Genomic DNA, 19,567 nt, shown 5'->3' on the forward strand with positions numbered 1-19,567 from the left:
TTCAATTGCTGAGCCACACTGGCCCAAGCTAAATGCATTTTCTTATGGATCACTTTAATGACAAAACAGCTATTAACATTCTGTTTACCATTAGCATAGTATGGAACAACATGGGAAGGACTGGGCACCTTTCAGATATTATCTAAATCCTTATCTTCCTTTTTTGGTGTATGCTACTCTGAATCACTCCTTGGTTTTTCCCCAGTTTATATATCAGGAATTTATTCAGGTTCCTTCTTGATATTCTCACAAAATTCTTGATTTTTGCTTTTACAACTGCTTAAAGTAGGAATTGGCTCAAATAATAATGGAGGCTGAGGAGTTGCAAGATCTGCATTTGGCAAGCTGGAGACTAGGGAGAGACAGTGGTATAGTTCCAGTTCAAATCCAAAAGTCTGAGAACCAGGAGAGCCAGGAGTAGAATTTCAGTCCAAAAGTCAATCGGCTCCAAACCAAAGAAAAGCTGGTGCTTCAGTCTGAATCAGAAAGCAGGAGACCATGTCCCAGCTTAACAATCAGGCAGGATGAGTTCCCTCAGCCTTTTCGTTCTATTCAGGCCTTCCATTGATTGGATGAGCCCGCCCGCACTACAGAGGGAACTGCTTTATTCAGTGCACTGATACAAATGTTAACCTCACCCAGAAACAGCCTCACCAGCACACCCAGAATAAGGTCCAGTCACCCCATGACCCAGTCAGGTTGACAAACTGGCAAATACAATTAACCATCACATCCATCAAATGCCTTCAGTTTGTCAGTCCAGTGGCTTTCTTTCCAAGTTAACTGGCCTGTTATGATGTTCAAACTGCTTTGGTAGAAATAATCCTTTCCAGACTTGCCTTAATTTTTTAAAAAAATAGATTCCTCTATGAATGGCGAGGTACTTTTTGTGGGACAAAATAAAACATTTTTTTCAAATTTCAGAATTAAGAAAGTTATTTCAGTCTTACCCTTTACAACTCCGTATACTGTAAGTTATATGTTTGTGTGATGAGAGCCAGAATTTGGAAGAGCCCTATTCTATTTTGACACCCATTACTTTGCTGAAAGTCTCATTAAGTTATCTGAAGTCCTTTGTTTCATAGGACACATGAGCACATTGTTAACTTAAGAGTTATGAAAAATCTATTCTTACCAACTTGGCCTCTGGTGTTTTAGAGGCCAAACTCCTGTTGCTATTGAGACCAATAGAAAAGCATCTGTTTTTCAGAGATGACCGTGTTTGCACTACACTTCATAATTTGATCATGCCCTTTAAAAATAGCTATGCCACTGTTATTACTGTTATTACTTTTATTAGTGTCATTACTGTTATTACTTTTTCTAAGGCTTTAAATGATCATTTTATATAGTCACTAAGACTACAAGCCAAATTTCAAATTTTGTTTTGTACCATCGACATCTTTTAACTTTTCTTTCCTCACTGTCAACCTCCTCAAAAAACTCTAGTGAATGTTTATGAAATATTAAAGAGTCCCACCTTTCAGATAGGCACTGTCATAGGATAAATCATACTGACGTAACAAACTCCGAATCTCATTGTTTAGCATTTATTTCTTGTTCAAGCAAAATGCCTAGCACTGGTCAGCACAAGGGGCACCACCACCCGAAATGTTACTGATTGGCTATGTTCCATTTGAAAGGGGAAGCATAGGCAGTCATTTGGCTCGAAAGATATACACATAACCAGAACTAATTTCATGGGTACAATGAATTTCAAGAGTCAAGAAGGTATAATCTTCTGTGACCCCAGAAGAAATGAAAAACTGGAAACTGGCAAACACTAGTAACAGATACAGCAGCGTTCAAAAATTAACAGGGAAACTGTCTCCTCTTTTCATTTTGCTCAAGTTGCATGCCAAAATATCCCCAATTAAATGTATCATACAATATCCAAGCAAACAGATACAGATAATGAAAAGCCTTCTGCTCAAAAACAGAGAGTGAGAATCTGTTGTCAAGATTATACTTAAGAAAGTAGTAAATAAGTTTTATATTTGTATCACTAGATCAGATCAATGAAGCTGCCTTGCGTCAAAGAAATTAAATAGTAATAACAGGTTTTCTTTAAGAGTTGCTTTACTACTTTTCTAAATAGCTATGAAATACCAGGGTTCTATCAATTCACAAAAGGAAATCTGCATAAATAACAGCTTATGGTAAAGTTCATTCATTGGTTCTCTGATTAGTGTTATCACTGTACATTTTCTTCACAAATAATTTAACTGAAACAGACTAATAGAATTGCCAGACCACCTCAAGATCTAAATATACAGTCTCTTTTCTTCTTCATCATGATCATACATAGATCTTGACCATCAATTCTCAAAAGCAAAATATAAACAAAGGCTATATGTTCACTTTTTTGACACAGAAAAACAAAATCAATTTAACTGCTAGAAAACCATTCTGCTTTTTTCATTTTAATACATATATATTATTAATGTTAAATGCTATATTTTGTGGACACAGATTTCTAAACTGGAATATATCAAACTAATTTATGACTTGTAGGATGCTTTTTGGCGATTTTCCAGTTCTCAAGCCTCTATGCACAGGCAGATTTGTAGCTTTCATGAGCGTTTCACTGATTAAATAAATAAATAAATAAATAAATAAATAAATAAATAAAAGAATCTCTCAAAAGAAAAGGGAAAAAAAAAACGACCGGCCCAATAACCATAAATATCTCTCTGTCTGTATTATGGTCTTGAAATACAATTTCCCACTAAAATATACCAGAGTTTCTTGGATAAGTGTTAGCCACTTATGAGGTCTGAAGTATACATGATGAGTCTGGAACACCTTGGTATACTAGAGAGCAATAAAGCTATCAATGATGATGTCAAAAGAACTCAGGAGCCAATGTGGAGAGTCTTCCATTGGTCAAACTTGGGATAATTTGAGATTCAGTAGGATAATAAATACAATGGATTAAAATACATAAAATAGATCACAAATGCTCCAAGATGGCAAATGAGGAAGCTCCTGGATTTCCCTCCTCTGATGGACACATTGAGTATGCACCTATACACAGAGCAATTCCCTCTGAAATACAGAAACTAGCCGAGTGATGTCTACACATGAGGCAAATGAAAAAATAACCACATGGAAACAGGAAAGGCTGAGACAAACTCTTGCCATAAACCCCCCACCTGGCACATTTCCATACTATCAGGAGGGAACCCCTAATGCCCGGCTTCTCCCTAAGACAGAAGGATATGGACCACATATAGAGTGCCTCCAATTTTTAAGGCTCCTAACTGAGGAGTGGGCCCCAAAAATACCTAGCTTTGAAAGCCAAAGGGGCTTACAGGTTCTCAGAACTATAGCAAAAAATAAGTGGTTTTGAAATGGGTGCAGTTAGCACCCCTGTGGCTGTATACCCAGGCTCAGCACAGAAGGAGCAAGCAAACACGCCTATCTCCCAGTTTCTTCTTGATAGGGTTTGACCGCATACTTTCCCACCCGCTGGCAGCTTACATGTAGGTACTTGCTGAGATCGTACCTTTGTGGACAAAGATGGGTCTTGGCACACCCTCAAATACTGAGAGCCACCAAGAACAAAGACAGCAGCTTTGACCATCACAAACACCATAAAGCCTCAAGACTCTACATAAAAAAAGAAGAAAAACCTCAGAATTAATTCTGTAAAGTTGCAGGATACAAAATCAATACAGAAAATCAGTTGTATTTCTAAATGCTAACAATGAAAGAGAAATTAAGAAAACAATTCCATTTACAATAGCATAAAAAAGAATAGAATGCTTAGGAATAAATTGAACCAAGGAGGCGCAAGACTCGTACACTGAAACTACACAATATTGTTGAAAGAAATTAGAGCAAATCAAAACAGATGGGAAAATTCAACGATAGACTTGCCAAAGGACTTGAAAAAAAGCTGGTCACACTAAACTTTAAGCTCTTACTGAAAGGTCAGTACAGGAAGACTTAACCAAAGGGACTGGATCCATAAGAATAGGAACTAATCATGTGACCACGTCCAGTGCAGACCAGCAGCATTGGCACCTACTGGGAACTTGTTAGAAATGCAAAATCCCAGGCTCCGCCCCACACCTACTGAATCTGAATATATACGTGTGTCAAGATCTCCAGGGGATCCCTATATACATTAAATCTTTACAAGCACTGCCCTACACAGTTGGTATTCAAGAGGAGGCGGACTTCGTTTGGTGCTCACTGGTAGCAGTGAGGATCCCTTAGCCAGACAGCAAGTTGGATACTAGTCAAACTTTATCACAGGAAGCAGGAAAATAGATGAGAAAAGCAATCAAAGAGTTGATAAATAATGAATAACCATAGTACAGCTAAAGTAATAAAGTTGTGTGTCCAAAGGCCTGGGCTTGCAGAAATTCAGTGAAACCACTGGAGTAATCACTTTCAAGACTCTAATTGGTCATTTTGTATTGGTAATGCTAGACTTGTAATTCTTCTCTTGTTATAATTTAAGAGGCATCAGATGCACCTGCAAAAGTAAAACCCTGGGTCTACTATTCCTGTGTGACCTTAGAAACCACTTCACCTCCCAACATTCTAGTCTCTCCAGCTGTAGACAAGATTTACAACTTTCGTTAGTAATGGGATTGACATCCCTCATCTGGATAAAATTTATGCAAGCGCCGACTATAATTATTATTTTAGCTGACAGATAAAAAGACTGTCACTTGTGTTTGAATGCTTTGTGAAGCAAAAGACACAAGGATGAAATTATGCCGATCATCTTTTTTGTTTTGCCTGCTTATGGAGTTTGATTGAACTTGTCTGAATCCTATGATAAATATGCAACATAACAAAGGACTGAATGAAACACCATTTAATTACCTTGTGAAAATGTATATGTGTTCATGGCAGGGGGAGAGGGTTGGTGTAATTAGCACCCCTGAATTTAGGAAAATTGTGTCTAGCACAAAAAATGTGTACATGTTTGGCAAAAACTGAGTGACGGGTCAAGAACTCTTCAAGCTAAGAAGATTATATTAACAGATGCTTTCCCCATCTGCTCGCTGAATGCACAAAAATGGAAATCACATTTTCTTCCCTATCAACACAAGTTCCAGTGATACTCAGAGTTCATGATTCATACCACACCAATAGGCAAGACTGAGAAGTGTAAAACATGAATAATATAATATGAAAGGAAGCTATTTTCTATGTGAAATGAAAGGTATTGTCAGAGACACATTCTGGTCTTCTTTATGAAACTCACACTCCTATTTCTAAAAGGCGCAATCTAAACAGAACAGGGAATTGGTGATTGCGCCTAATGCACACAATCTCCCTCCTGAAAGCTGGCAGTGCAGTGTTATTGGGACAATAGGTCACCAGCACCGCAGATGGGTTCTTTACACCATGTACTGACCTAATGTTTTCCAATCTCTCCCCGTTTGAAGGGGTGGGGCTTCCATAAGACACCGAGCTCATATGAAATTACCTGCTAGAGTTACAGTGACCCTTACTTCTGTATCTTGTAGTGCGCCTTGCAGTGCTATTTAGGGGAGACTGGCAAAAGTTACCTTCAAATGAAAATAACAGAAACTCATACTAAGAAATTAACCAAGCAAGTTACTATTCATTAAATCATTCATGTATCAACAAAGATATATAGATGGCAAGATTTGTGCAGAGCCTTGGGCTATTTATAAAGAACAATGAAGACCAGTCATACCTGCCCCCAGCCCAGACCTACATTGGTCCTATTCAATTCTAATCAACACCAAACTGCACATTGTTGTATTTTGGCTCACACATCCTTTATCTAGAATTCTCATGCCGAAACCGGTTTGGCTCAGTGGATAGAGCGTCGGCCTGCGGACTGAAAGGTCCCAGGTTCGATTCCGGTCAAGGGCATGTACCTGGGTTGCAGGCACATCCCCAGTAGGAGATGTGCAGGAGGCAGCTGATCGATGTTTCTCTCTCATCGATGTTTCTAACTCTCTATCTCTCTCCCTTCCTCTCTGTAAAAAATCAATAAAATATATTTAAAAAAAAAAAAGAATTCTCAGTTCATCTGACTGCAATTACTCAAACCTTGGATTATAAATACAAGATCTTAATCACATTTTTTCAAAGGTTCTGCTAATTGCTATTACTATAGGGTGTCCCAAAAAAATGTATACACACATTTTGAATAATTATAAAGTCAGTGTTTATTAATATACATATCATTTTCAAAATGGAGCTATCAGCTGTTACAGTGTGTATACATTTTGGGGGGACACCCTGTATTTACCACTTCAAAGATCTATGCAAGCAATGCTAAAACTTGGAGACTGTTTCTTCTAATATATTTATGTTAAAGTGTTAACAGGAATGGGTTTACCTCTCCATGCTGAGGCTAAAGAGGAGTTGTTTAGATAACTGCCTTTTATTTTCTTTGATCTAAATTTTTCCTGGGTTAGCATTTCCTACCAGGACAAAGCTTTCAACTAAGCTTAACACCTGTGTTACCTTATCAAATTAAGACACCTGGAATTCTGACATAATACCAGTTATGTGGGGACTACACTTTATCATCCATTATTTCATTCTCAACAAAGCCCTTGTGGAAATATGACTCAGAGGAGGGTGAGAAGTAAATCACATCAAGGGAGCAAATTAAACACAAGAGGAGAAGACCAGATACTCTGGAACCGTATCAACAATGACTATTTCTAAGCCAACAGAAGTTCTGAGGAACCTGCTGGCAGTTTAGTGATTCCCTTCTTAGAGGTAGGGAACAATCAGTGTTTGAGTTATTATAGACAGTTGATAAGTCTGTGGTCACATGGGTGCTTCATGACAGGAGGTGGTGGTCAATAAGAGCAAGTGCGCTGCCTGAAAACCTGCTATGCCCCTAACGATTTGTACAGTTAAGTGCATGATGCTGGGAGAACAGAGAAGAATCCTTAGGTACTCCAAAGTGTTGGATAGAAAACTGAACCTCTTGGAAGCACAGATGGTGTTTTCGTCACTTCTTTCTAACAGTTGGGACATTGGAAGGGATAGAGAAATCTTGGATGTGAACACTTGGCTATGCAGATGGTGATGGTGAATTGGTTTGGCCAACAGTTCCAGACTGATGGATTCTTATCCACAGAAGAATGAGGAGGAGGAGGAGGAGAAGAAAGAGGAAGAGGAAAAAATAGATTTAAAAAATGCAACTTAATATACAAGTATGAGAACAGTGTGTTATGTTCTGGTTTCTTTATCTATTATCTTTATAAATAATTAGAAGGCCATATCTAAATAGCCATTCAGGACAGCAACCAAGGATGTAAAAGGTTTGCCAAATTTGAACTGATAAAACAATTCTGACAACTTAATTGAATTTGTTGCTTGACACTCATATTGTAATCATGAGATAATAAGAGTCAATTAATAGAGGGAAAATTCCAGGGAATTTAAACTACCCATGAAAATCAAGTTTATGCTGGGACAAAGTGTCAAAACAGTAAGATAAATGAAGTCTAGTAGAAGTCTTGGTCAAAGGAGATCTATCTCCACAATTATGAAAGAAACACAATAAAAGAGATTCTTAACAGTGGGAATGCCACCTGCTCTTAAAATCTAGAGGATATTCAAGGATTTGGTTTAGGAAATTTATATTTAAAAACTTAATAGTCATAATTCATACTCTTAATATATTTACTTGGAAGAAAGGGTCAATGACAGATCTCCCAATATAATTTTGTAGTAGTCAGCTTTCCCCTAGGATATTTATGGTAAAATCATGAGATAAACTAAGAACAAAATCAAAGGCCATATGAGGACTAGGTCTTCAAAGTGGCAGAAATAGCATTAATTTATACATTTGAGAGTTACTGTGTGCATGGCTAGGCACTGCTCAGTGTCCAGGAGATCCTGAGATAAGTAACAATTTATCCTCAAAAAACTCACAGCCTCAGTAGGGACACACAGTCCTATATGATGCTCAAACTGCTCTGTATCAATGAGCTGCCAGGAAAAAGCTCTGCAGAGAAGATGAGGGATTAAAAGTTTGGAGAGAGAGAAAAAACTTCTATTTTCTAATATGGGTGACAAAACATTTATAGATTTAAGGAGCTGTTAAGTGGGAAAATTTTGGTTCATTTTATCTGAACGATGTTTTGTGTGTGTGTGTGTGTGTGTGTTTAATATATTTTTATTGGTTTTAGAGAGAAAGGAAGAGGGCGAGATAGAAACATCAATGATGAGAGAATCAGCAGCAGCCTCCTGCACACCCCACACTAGGGTTTGAGCCCACAACCAGGCACGTGCCCTGACCGGGATTCAAACCTTGACTTCCTGGTTCATAGGTCGACATTCAACCGCTGAGCTATACCAGCTGGGCTGTTTTTATTGAACAAACTCTGCAGAACTATGGCTTTAAGTTGTATTACGAAGGCATTTCTCCTTGAGTGGATGGAGCCTTGTTCACAAAGTAGCCCCAACAACCTTTTTTAGCAAATGTGTATCTTCTGACTGTGCTGTAAAAAAGCAGTGAGCCTCCCCAGCACACGTACAAAGTAGAGATACTGCCTTCTTGGTTTTCTATATTTGATTACGACCAAGGTCTTTCCTGTTTCGGAATCAATGTTGTTAGCAAGCCTGGCAGGAAGCAGTAAACAAAAGTACAGTGAAACTTTACAGCAATTTCGGTGGCAGTAGGTGTCACCTTGAGTGTCACTGGAGTCTCCACCTCCAGGAGATGCCATCTCTCCTGGGACAGCTGGCTTTGTCCCGGGAAGGGAGAGAACCCTTAGCTAACGGGTATTAATTTCCTCATGTAACTTAAATAAGGGCAGGGGTGGGTCCCCAGTGACACAGCAACAGGAATCTTCCCTAACATAAATGGTCGTTACCCTCTAGAGCTAAAGAAAGCTCCGTTTCTTGGCTTCTTTTAGTTCGAGCTAATATAGCAATTTTGTTTTCTGAAAATGTTAATGCTTATTTACATTCCGGGAGCCAGTTAAGACTCTGGATTTCCATTCAAAGTTCATGGCCTCAAAGTTGTGGCAAAGACACAGTAAGAGTTAACTGTCAAGAACATGGCCATGGAAAGGTACATCAACCATAGGAAAATATCTGGGCATTTTGGGCACTTGAAATACAGTTCATCAAAAATATATCTGGCCCAGTCAGTATGGCTCAATGGTTGAGCATCGACCTATGAACCAAGGAATCACCAGTTCGATTCCCAATCAGGGCACATGCCCAGGTTGCAGGCTTACTCCCCAGTAGGGGATGTGCAGGAGGCAGCTAATAGATAATGTTTCTCTCTCATCGATGTTTCTCTCTATCCCTTGCTCTTCCTATCTCTCACAAGATCAATAAAAGCATATTATTTTTAAAAAAGGAAAAAGTTTTGTTAACCTATTGTTTGGTTTAAGATTTTTCTTTATTGCAAAATCCCTTTTGTTATTGTTGCATTCATATAATTTGCTGTGAAGAGGTTTTACTGTTCAGACGCCTAGGGTTTTTGGAGATGACACCATTTACTTATTTGATGTTGAATTACCATTTCAGACAGCTTTTACACATGGGGCTACTTTCTGTATCATCTGTGCTCTTCACAAATTCTGACCACATTGTCTTTTTCCACATATAATGTACTATAAAAGAAAGAGCACCAAACTTACATGGCTTGAATTCTAAACCAAAGACTCTCACTCAGGCAATAAAGGACCTTTAAAAATGACATTTAACCTCTGGGTCTTAGTGTCCCCATCTCACAAGTGGGATAATAATAATGTATCCCTACCTACTATTTGTAGAACCGATAGGGAAAATGTACCTGAAAGCACGCTGTATTATGAATTTACTCAAACATTTATTAAACAACATAATCATTATGTATCTAAAATGCAAATTGTTCTTCAAAGACTGTGTCTTTATTCAATCTACATAAAAGGCCGATCAAAAGAATTTTTATTGGGGTCTGAGCATATATAGCCCCAGGGAATGTGATATAGGAATTAAACTTGGCCTACAGGAAAGGATGGTTAATAGGTCCTTTCCAACCTCTCATTGAGTGTCAGTCTTCCTCTGAAATGTTGATAGAAGAGCTAATCAATTCAGGATAGAACCCAAGGGTGCAAGTCTACAGAGCTGAGATCCAGATACTGATTTAAGCCTGGTCTATACACTTTAGAATTGAGGCTTGGCCGGGTATGAAATTGACCACCTGCAGTGGAAATTTCAAAACACATAGAATCATTGTCAGTTCACTGTCTCACTTCTTAACTGTGAGGCTCAAAGGTATCTCTTCGTTGCCAGAAGTTTTAGATCTGCTGAAAAGCCTGGACAAGTGTTCGATTGGGTCCCTCGAGTTCCATGCCAGCAGCGAGGCAGAAATAGTTTTGGCCTGGCAATTTCAAGGCAGGTGTTGCCAGTGGGTTGCCTGAACCATGGAAGAACCTCCTTCTGGCCTTTTTTTAAATGCCTGCTTTGAGAGGCCCTACCTCCTGATGGGCCTGCCAGGGAGAATTAGTTTCAGAATTCATTCAGAGGAAGTGGACTGAATTAAGTTACTGGATAAACTAGGAACGTCTACTTAAAAAGTCTGCGCAAAACAATCTTGGTTTTGGCCTCATTGAAACTGAACTGCTCATTGTGTTTATTTCATTTTCCAATGGTATTTATCCTATGGGTTCAGTTGCTTATATTGGAGTTCTGTGGTTCATGATAGTAAAATCAAGTCAGAGAGAAAATACTTTATAAAAGGTGTTAATGTTATGAATCTAACCACAGACTAGAAAATATATATCCATGCCCTGCTTTTTGAAATACAGGTCCTCCACATTGTGGAATATAAACTCTCCAGAAAAGCTGAATTTAAGTCCAATTCAAACGTCTGGTGGTCTTCATGCTTAAAATCATGTGGCTGTTAGAAAAAGAAATCCTCCAGTGAATTTTATTATTGCTTTTAAGTGTAAAATGAATAATGAAGACTCTTCAGTGGTTCTTAAGTGTTTAAAGGTCATATGTCCTTTCAAAATTTTCATAAAAGCTGGATGTCTAACCTGGAAAAGTGAATTTAAGCCCATACCACACAATTTGGGTTGTAATTTCACGAGGTCCCGAGCTCACTGATGGATCCCAGCACACACAAGTTCCCCGCAGTGGTTATCTGTACTCACCTACCTTGAAGGTCTTTTTCTTTCTCTCTCATTTTCCAGCTTTCCCTTTTCCCACAGACTCCCTCCCTCGCACATCTGGTGTGGGTTCTTGCTCACCACCCACATCATCACTGAAGGCCAATTTGTCATTGGATCTATCATAAGTGTAGATCTTGACCAGAAAGGACCAAAGTGAGCACTCTCATTCACTGTCTGTCTGCTCTGGAAGGTGGTGTGCTGAGTGCCTTACATGCAATGCCCCCTTACTCAACATCTTGTGAGGTAATGTGTGTGAACCACTGTGCACCCAGTAACTTGGAGAAGGTAAAAGATACTATCAGTATTTAAGAGATATAGGTGCGGTTGGTATGGCTCAGTGGTGGAGCGTCGACCCATGAACCAGGAGGTCACGGTTCAATTCCTGGTCAGGGCACATGCCCAGGTTGCAGGCTCGACTCCCAGTAGGGGGCATGCAAGAGGCAGCCGATTGATCATTCTCTCTAATCATTGATGTTTCTATCTCTTTCTCCCTCTCCCTTCCTCTCCTTGAAATCAATAAAAACATTTTTTTTTTAAATAAGAGATACAGGAGATGATGGGCCCACACTTCAAATTTTTTTCAAGAACCCCAGAAATATGGGTGAAGAATGCCAGACTATGTCTCTCTAAGTTCCCTCAGAATGAGGATGACTTTAGGTCAGGGTCCCAGTTTCCCCTTCACCCTTTGGACTTGACTGGCATGGAGGCCCAGCAGCCTTTCAGACCTTCTTATTAGAGATCTCACTTCACGGCCTCGCTGCTCTGAAATCACTACCATGCACTTCTGACTATGGCCTTTTGCTCTGTTTTATCCAAACAGGTGACAACCCTAGCTCAGGAGGTCTCCCAGTTAGGTAAAGACATGAGGAGTGTGATGCAACTTCTAGAAAACGTCCTGCCACCCCGGCAGCCGGCACGGTTTTGTTCTCTGCACACCACCTCCGCGCAGCCCTCCAGGGACAGCTTCCAGAGCAGGATGGCCTGGGGTGCACACCAACCTTGCCTACACTTGCAAGCAGGCGGAGCCGCCTATACCCAAGCACAACTTTGTCACGGCAATGTCACCTCCGACATTTGGAGTGTGGATCCCTCCTCTGTGGAGACCAGCCCCCAGCGAACTGGAGCTCCGGAGCCAAACCCTGCAGGCAGTGAACGCGCTCATTCTCCAAACCTTGATTTTTCACCCGCCCACTACCCAGTGGTGCAGGAGGGTCACTTGCAATTTTTAAGGTGCGTCTCTCCGCATTCGGATACGACGCTGACGCCCCTGCAGTCCATTTCAGCGACTCTCTCGTCCTCTGTCTGCTCCTCCTCGGAAACATCCTTGCACCTGGTTCTCCCCAGCAGGTCAGAGGCGGGCAGCTTCGGCCAGCGAGCCCTGAGCTCCTTCAGTCTGGAAAACCTGCCCGGGTCTTGGGACCGGGAAGGACTGGCATCCACCTCTACTGAGCCCTTGGAGAACTTTCCATTGCAAGTTGTCACAAGCACAGCCGATGTGAAAGATAACAAAGCCATCAATGTATGATGTTAGTGCACGGGAGGCGGCTGCCAATTTCAAACCCCCCAGTGCATGACCCGCTTTGGCTGCCTTTTGTGCCTCTGGCAGACATGTGGACCAAGCAGAGCGGGGAGTCCTGCGGGAGGGAGCCAGCCAAGGGGCCAGGGCCAGCACCTCCATGCCGCAGCAGGCACTTTCTAGATCCTAGACCTAGACACGCGAGAGGATCGTTTTTCCTGTACAGGTATTAACCCACTGGTCTGTCTGAGGGACTTGGATAAGAATGCAATGACCCTGAGGGTCTGAGCAGCTAGAAGTCCCAGACAAACGTGTGGATGGGTTTTGTCCCAGGTGGCTTTTGTGAAGGGCAGCAAAGGTTTCTCCCGAGTGTCTGTCTGTCATCCTTGAACAATATCCGTAGCACTGTTGGCCTGGAGCGCAGGCGGCTCCTGCTGACCTATTTTTTTCTTTTTGTGGAGGCAAAGGGACAAACATCACTGCATGTCATCTCCTAAGACAATCAGTCAAGTAGAGCTGGTGGCCAGTGGTTAGCTATTGCACGTTATTTGCCATGTAAATGATGATGTCTTTATTTATCAAAAAAAACAAAGAGAGCCTATTTTTATATCCTTGGTATGAAATATGTATTTAAACTATTTAAAATATTTATAAAGAAATGAATGTTTTCATTTTAGTAAAAAAAAAAAGCTTGCCATTTTAACAAGAAATGCACTACTGCTATGTATAGTAGATCAAAAATTATTTATTATTTATTATTAGTTTCAAAAGGCACCCCCCCCTTTTATCTGCATGCAGTTTGCCACAAATGTATCCTCACGCTTCCGGATGATGAGAGAAAAGCGAGGTCAGACCTTCTCATTAGCGATCTCTCTTCCCTGCCCCACCGCTCTGAAATCACTACCATGCACTTGATGAAATGAAGTGCAAACACGGACTCAGTGTCAAGTGCACAAGCTCCAGCACCTGGTAGGGGCTCCACCTACTCTGCTGACTCGAGGCTGCTCTCGGTGCCAGCATAAATGCCCCTTCTCTAGGCATCACACACGTTGTGCAGGAACCCAAAAGTAGTCTGTGGGATATAAAATCACAACTACATTGAGCTGTTTCGGCCTCAAAATGAGGGAGAAAATCTTGGGTGTCTCCCTGTGCTGTACCTTCAGGAGAGGTTTGTAGACCAGAGAAAATTCCAAAATTGAGCCAAGACTTCTGATTTATGATTTGTGAGAGAAATGCCAACTTGCATGGGATCAGCACTGTAGTTTTTTTAAAGCTCTCAACAATGCTCTAAGTGAAGTGGAGCAGGTGTTTTCCTTCTCGTTTGACAGAGAGAGAAAAAAGAGTCCCAGAGATTACGCAGCAAGGAGGCTGGAGAAGGTCTGGAACGTATAATGCTTCCCCCGCGCCCCCCACCCCCACACACATCTCAACCAGCACGCAAATTCAGATGCTGGCTTGTTAAGGATTTAAACGCCTTTTTTAAGTTTTATTTCATGTTTAAGAACATTTAGGACCTAATCATCCCAGACGTTCTTAGAAAACCTATTGAATTCACATTCCGGAGTCCCCCTATTCTTATTTCCACCACAGAGAATCCACAACCTGAGAATTGTATCATTAAAAACATCTAAACAAGCAAGCCTTCTGATGCGTGAATCTTATAACCTAAAATAGGCTAGAATAACAGAAAGAAAAGAAATCTCTAAGAAAATGTGGAAACAGAACATGTTTATGAGGCAGGTCACTCAAAAATCAATGCCCTCTACTCTCCCACTTCCATATTGAATCTCTCCCTACTTAAGTGAATGGGAAAATTGAGGCAAAGGGAACCATCTATGTAATCATTTGTATTCCCTATTTTGCTCCCTGACCAATGTCCTCGTTTGAAGTACCATTCAGAAAGAACTCACTGGTTTTGGTTGATAAAATAGCCTTCTGGAAAACTAGCACTACAATAACAATGCTACTAATGACTGACATTCTGTTTTGTTTTGGTTTGGTTTTTTGTTTGGTTTTTAAATATATTTTATTGATTTTTTACAGAGAGGAAGGGAGAGGGACAGAGAGTTAGGAACATCGATGAGAGAGAAACATCAATCAGCTGCCTCTTGCACACCCCACACTGGGGATATGCCCGCAACCAAGGTACATGCCCTTGACCGGAATCGAACCTGGGACCCTGCAGTCCACAGGCTGAAGCTCTATCCACTGAGCCAAACCGGTTAGGGCTGACATTCTGTTTTTTGAATGCCGATAGTGTACCAAATGTTTAGGAACTAACACGTGTCTACATGTAATCATCAAGCAATGCTAAAAGCTACTTGTTATGATCATCTCTATTTTATAAATGAATAATTGGGACATGCCCCATCACATTGTTCTAAATGATAGACCCAATACCCCCATGGCTATTCTGGGTACTCCTCCCTCCTCATTCTTGCTGACTTTTGAAATTAATTTCTTCTGAAATCTGCAAATAAAATATTTGCTATTGTTTTTTAAAGAGGCATACAAATGGGCTAAATTCATGCAGCTCTGAGGATCTGGGGGAGTCCAGTGAGATACCTAGAAACATGCCCACATTTTTCCAGCCAGTCACCTTCACTGTATCTATTCCACACAACTGATTTCAGCGGGTCTGAGAACCAGCTCCCTACCCTGGGCACGTCTGCAAGGGGATGAGAATGAGCGAATGAGCAAGCTCCTGGGAGGAGTAAGGGTTCCCGAAGATTTCTTACAGGAGGGCTCCTGCCTCATCTGAATCAGCCACGCCTTCTCCTTCTTAGCCTTTTCTCTCATCATTATTCTGATAAACAGGACTCTCCCTTATCCTGAGCAGCTTAGAATGACACCTTTTGGGTTCTGTTTGTTTTTGCATGTTGTGGTATTATTCTAGGAAATGAGAATTCCAAGTTGTTCTAGATGTTTGACTTTCTAAGCAATGTTGCTATGCAAGGCCCTTGTCTTCTGATCGGGGATGCACTTCTGGAGCCCTGCGCTTTCGTTCTCCTCATCTGCCCATGCTCAGCTGAAGGGGCCAAGCAGGGATCATCCGAGAGGGAACAGAAGCACTTATTTTTTTTGGTCAAGTATATTTTCTTAAAAATAATATTGGGGACTAAAGTCTTCTGTGTAGTTCTAATTAAGAGTACCAGACTAACATTATATAAGACTTTATTTTAATTAAACACAGGAAGAAGTTTCTGGCAATTAAAGCTACTTATCAATGGAGTTGATTGCCTGGAGAGTTGGGAAGATCACTAACAAGGTATCCTTTCAGAAATGAATAACTCTTTGAAAGGAATATTGTTTTCCAGAAGGGCTTTGTATCAGGTGTTAGCAGAATACCTGCATCAGAATCACATGGGGTACTTGTTTAAACTATGGGAAATCTGGCAACAACCTAGCCCCTTTGGGTGGGGCCTGGGTCTCTCCCATGTACTAAACTCCTGGGGTGACTTAGATACACTAAAGATTAGGAAATATTAGTCTACAATCTATAGTAGTACAAGACTGAGTCCTGGCTAATTTATACATAAATGGACTAGCATCTAAATTCTATTAAAGACAGCCCTGGGCCTATAATTATATTAATAGTTAGGCCTGGTTAACCCCTGTATCAGTAGTCTCAAGCTCTAGTTTGAATAACATATTTCCAGGGGATCTTAATGAAATAGAGATTTCAGGGTCCTGACCTCCATGATGTGAGCTGGGTCCCAAATGGTTCGGATATGGATGTTACAGGAAACAAACTCCAGAAACACTGTCCTAAGTGGTGTAATCATCCCTTAGATAATGTAATCATCCCTTAATTGGTTCTGTGGGAGGTGGGCCCACTAGAATCAAACCAATTCAAACTGACAATTGTGTGCAATTCTACTTCTTTACAGTTCCTAACACATCAATGAGTTTTTTCATAAAAATTATCGGACACTTTCTCCAAGAAACCTTCCAACATTTATTCATTATTTCCACTAATAATGGTTGAGTACCTAACCTACTATGTGCCCTACACTAGTACCTCTTGTTTATTGTAGGTCTCTGTCTTCTTGTTTTATTCTGATTTTCTAGAAGGAAAAAAAAGTGCCTGCTGAAGTCTCATAATCTGATCAGTTCTTCATAGATAGGGAGGAATCCTATTTGGATGTGAAGCAAGCCAACTATTTGGTTTAAAAATGACAATTGCTCCCTCTATTGTCTGTGACGAAGTCCTGGGCTAGGGTGTGAGGGAGGGCTGGGAGGGGACAATAGAAGAAAAGGGGGACATATGTAATACTTTCAAAAATAAAGATTTTTTTTAAAAGTACAAAGAAAAATGACAATTGCTGTGGAAGGGCCCTGTGTGGAATAGAACTGCTAAAGTCAAGATTATGACATTAATCTTCTCATGAAGTATGTAAGTTAGATCATCCTTTTAAGACACGCCTTTACTACAGAATTCTATAATACTCCAAACATAGCCCACCCTAGGTCACGGTCATCAATGAAAGACAGAACCTCAGCACATGTGCTCCTCAATTAAAGGCTGTTCCAAAACGCTGTCCCTTGCCTCCTTCCTTCAGGTTACCCAAAGGCAAATACTTCAAATAAACATGATACTGAGAAAGAAGGAGTTTTAGAGGGACACCTAGAAGTGTTTGTTTCCAACCATTTTTCTTTGCTCTGTGACCCCAGACGAGTTAACATTTCTGAATCTCAATTTCTTCATCTAAAAATTGGAGATTGAAAGGTATCTAACTTGCAGAATTTTGTGAAGGTTGAATGAAGTAATTTATGTGAAGGCACACTGCCTGGCATCTAATGAATGCTAAGCAAATGCCACTTGTCTCCCCTGACTCTCTCCTGCTTCCTTCCCCTCCTCCTGACATCTCCCTCTCCCTCCCCCTTCCTAAGTCCTGCTCCCCTCTTTCCCCCATCTCCTCTTCCCAACTTCCTCCCTGCCTCTCCCTTCCCCCTCCCTCACCCCCAGCTTCTCTGCGCTCTTCTCTCCCTTCTGCTCCCTCCTTCTTTCCCCTCCCCTACCTGTCCCAGGCTAACTTTTGGAAAATGAGTCCCTTTAACATCTTCTCTGCACAGGTCCCAATCTACTTATATACTATGTCCCCCAACAGTCTATTCGTCACAGTGTTAATAATCAAGTCAACATTAACCTTCAAAAAAAAGTCCTTGAGGAGGCATCAGGGTAAAAATGGGCTGTCTCTGCTCCCAGCTATCTTAGCCGCAACCCATGTAGCTTCTGATTCATCTTTATCCGCATTTTGGTAATTAAATTCTTAAACTTTATATTTACAGAAGGGCCCAGGAAATGTAGTCACTAACATGAATATATTGCATAAACATACACACACACACACACACACACACACACACACACACACACACTAGAGGCCCAGTGCATGAAATTCGTCCACGGGGTGGGGGGTCCCCTCAGCCCAGCCTGCACCCTCTCCAATCCGGGACCCCTCAGGGGATATCCGACTGCCAGTTTAGGCCCGATCAGACATCCCTCTCACAATCCAGGACCGCTAGCTCCTAACTGCTTACCTGCCTGCATGCCTAATTGCCCCTAGCTGCTCCTCCCCCCCCCGCCCCCCCCCCCCCCGGCTGCCAGCCTGATCACCTCTAACTACCTCTGTCTGCTGGCCTGGTTGCCCCCAACTGACCCCCTGCTGGCCTAGTCACCCCCAACTGCCCCCCCCACAGTCCTGGTCACCCCCTACTGCCCTCCCATGCCAGCCTGGTCGCCACACACAGCCTGCTGCTCAGTTGTTTGGTCATCCCTCACTAACCCCCCTGCCAGCTTGGTCGCCCCACTCAGCCTGCTGTTTGGTCATTACTGTTATTGTGACAGCGTCCCAGACAATCCGCATAATTTGTTATTCAGAAATGACACACCCACCATCACAAGCCACAGACCTGAGCTAGTCAGCCAACAGCCTCAGAACTTGCCCTGTGGGGAGTGGCTTTGCCCTCCTGCCCGCCTGCTACTTCACAGGAATGCCCACAAAGCTTCCCCTTGGGATCCCTCCCACCCAGAGAATAGGTCCCACCAGAGGAAGCAGCTGAAATGTCACTCCCTGCAGTGTGTCCTCAAAGAATCTGTGTCCTTGGGTTGTGTCATTTAACAGATCCCTGCAGACAGCCAGGGAGACAGAGACCAGCACATCGTACTTCTTGTTCCAGGAAATTAAATAAGCTGTACATTCTAGAAAAAAATTTAAAAAAAGACAGCTGGGTGGGCAACACTACGCCTTCTCAGACTCTTTCCTCCTGGCTGAGGTTTCTCCCCTGTGGAGATGAGAAGCTGGGAATGGGATGGAATTTAATACTGGGTCTAAAGCGCTATTTGAGGTTTTCGTGGGGGTTTTTTTACAGTTGGCTTGATAAAAATAAAACATGCATATGTGATATAATTGAGTACAACCGAGAATAAAACTGGAGGAAGTGAGACTTAACAGTGTGTCTGTGCTTTTCATTTTCGTAAGAATCCAGTACACTAACTTGAGGGGACCACGCTCAATTAAGCATTCCCTCTGGGATAAAGAGTACCTCACCCGTTTGGCATTTTTGCTTTTAGTAGTAAATTTTCTACCATCACGGAGGCTCCTGAGCTCCAGCTGGTACTTTATTGTTCACTACGGTTTATTTGTCCCGAGGAAGAGTTATTTCTGAACTCAGCATGGGGGTCTTTGTTAACTGCTGCTGAGGAAGAGGCTTGAACTGGGCTGCATCCCTCAGGGAACACAGCCCTCTGAGTGGCGACAGCCACATGGCTAAGCCTCTGAGTGCCTTTCAGGTCCCTTGCCATGATTGGCAGTGATGTCCAGGAGCCCCCAGGTTGATACGCATATTTCTGAAAGTTGTCATGGTAACCCACAACCCAAAATGAGTCATGATTGCTCCTCCTGCTCTAATC

The 19,567-nt window shown here is 41.6% G+C and overlaps 1 protein-coding gene across 1 annotated transcript in view; it reads left to right on the top strand.

The window, feature by feature from the left end:
• The window catches only part of KCNH8 (potassium voltage-gated channel subfamily H member 8), a 276,310-nt gene extending 262,085 nt beyond the window's left edge, over positions 1-14,225 (top strand). Inside the window, exon 16 of the mRNA XM_081106039.1 lies at positions 11,956-14,225. Coding sequence (XP_080962165.1) covers positions 11,956-12,660 — 705 coding nt within the window. The 3' untranslated portion in view covers positions 12,661-14,225. The remainder of the gene's footprint in view (positions 1-11,955) is intronic.
• Positions 14,226-19,567: the final 5,342 nt, after the last annotated feature.

This window comes from Myotis nattereri (genome assembly GCF_964212035.1).
Source record: "Myotis nattereri genome assembly, chromosome: 14".
In the NCBI taxonomy this organism is placed as follows: Eukaryota; Metazoa; Chordata; class Mammalia; order Chiroptera; family Vespertilionidae; genus Myotis; species Myotis nattereri.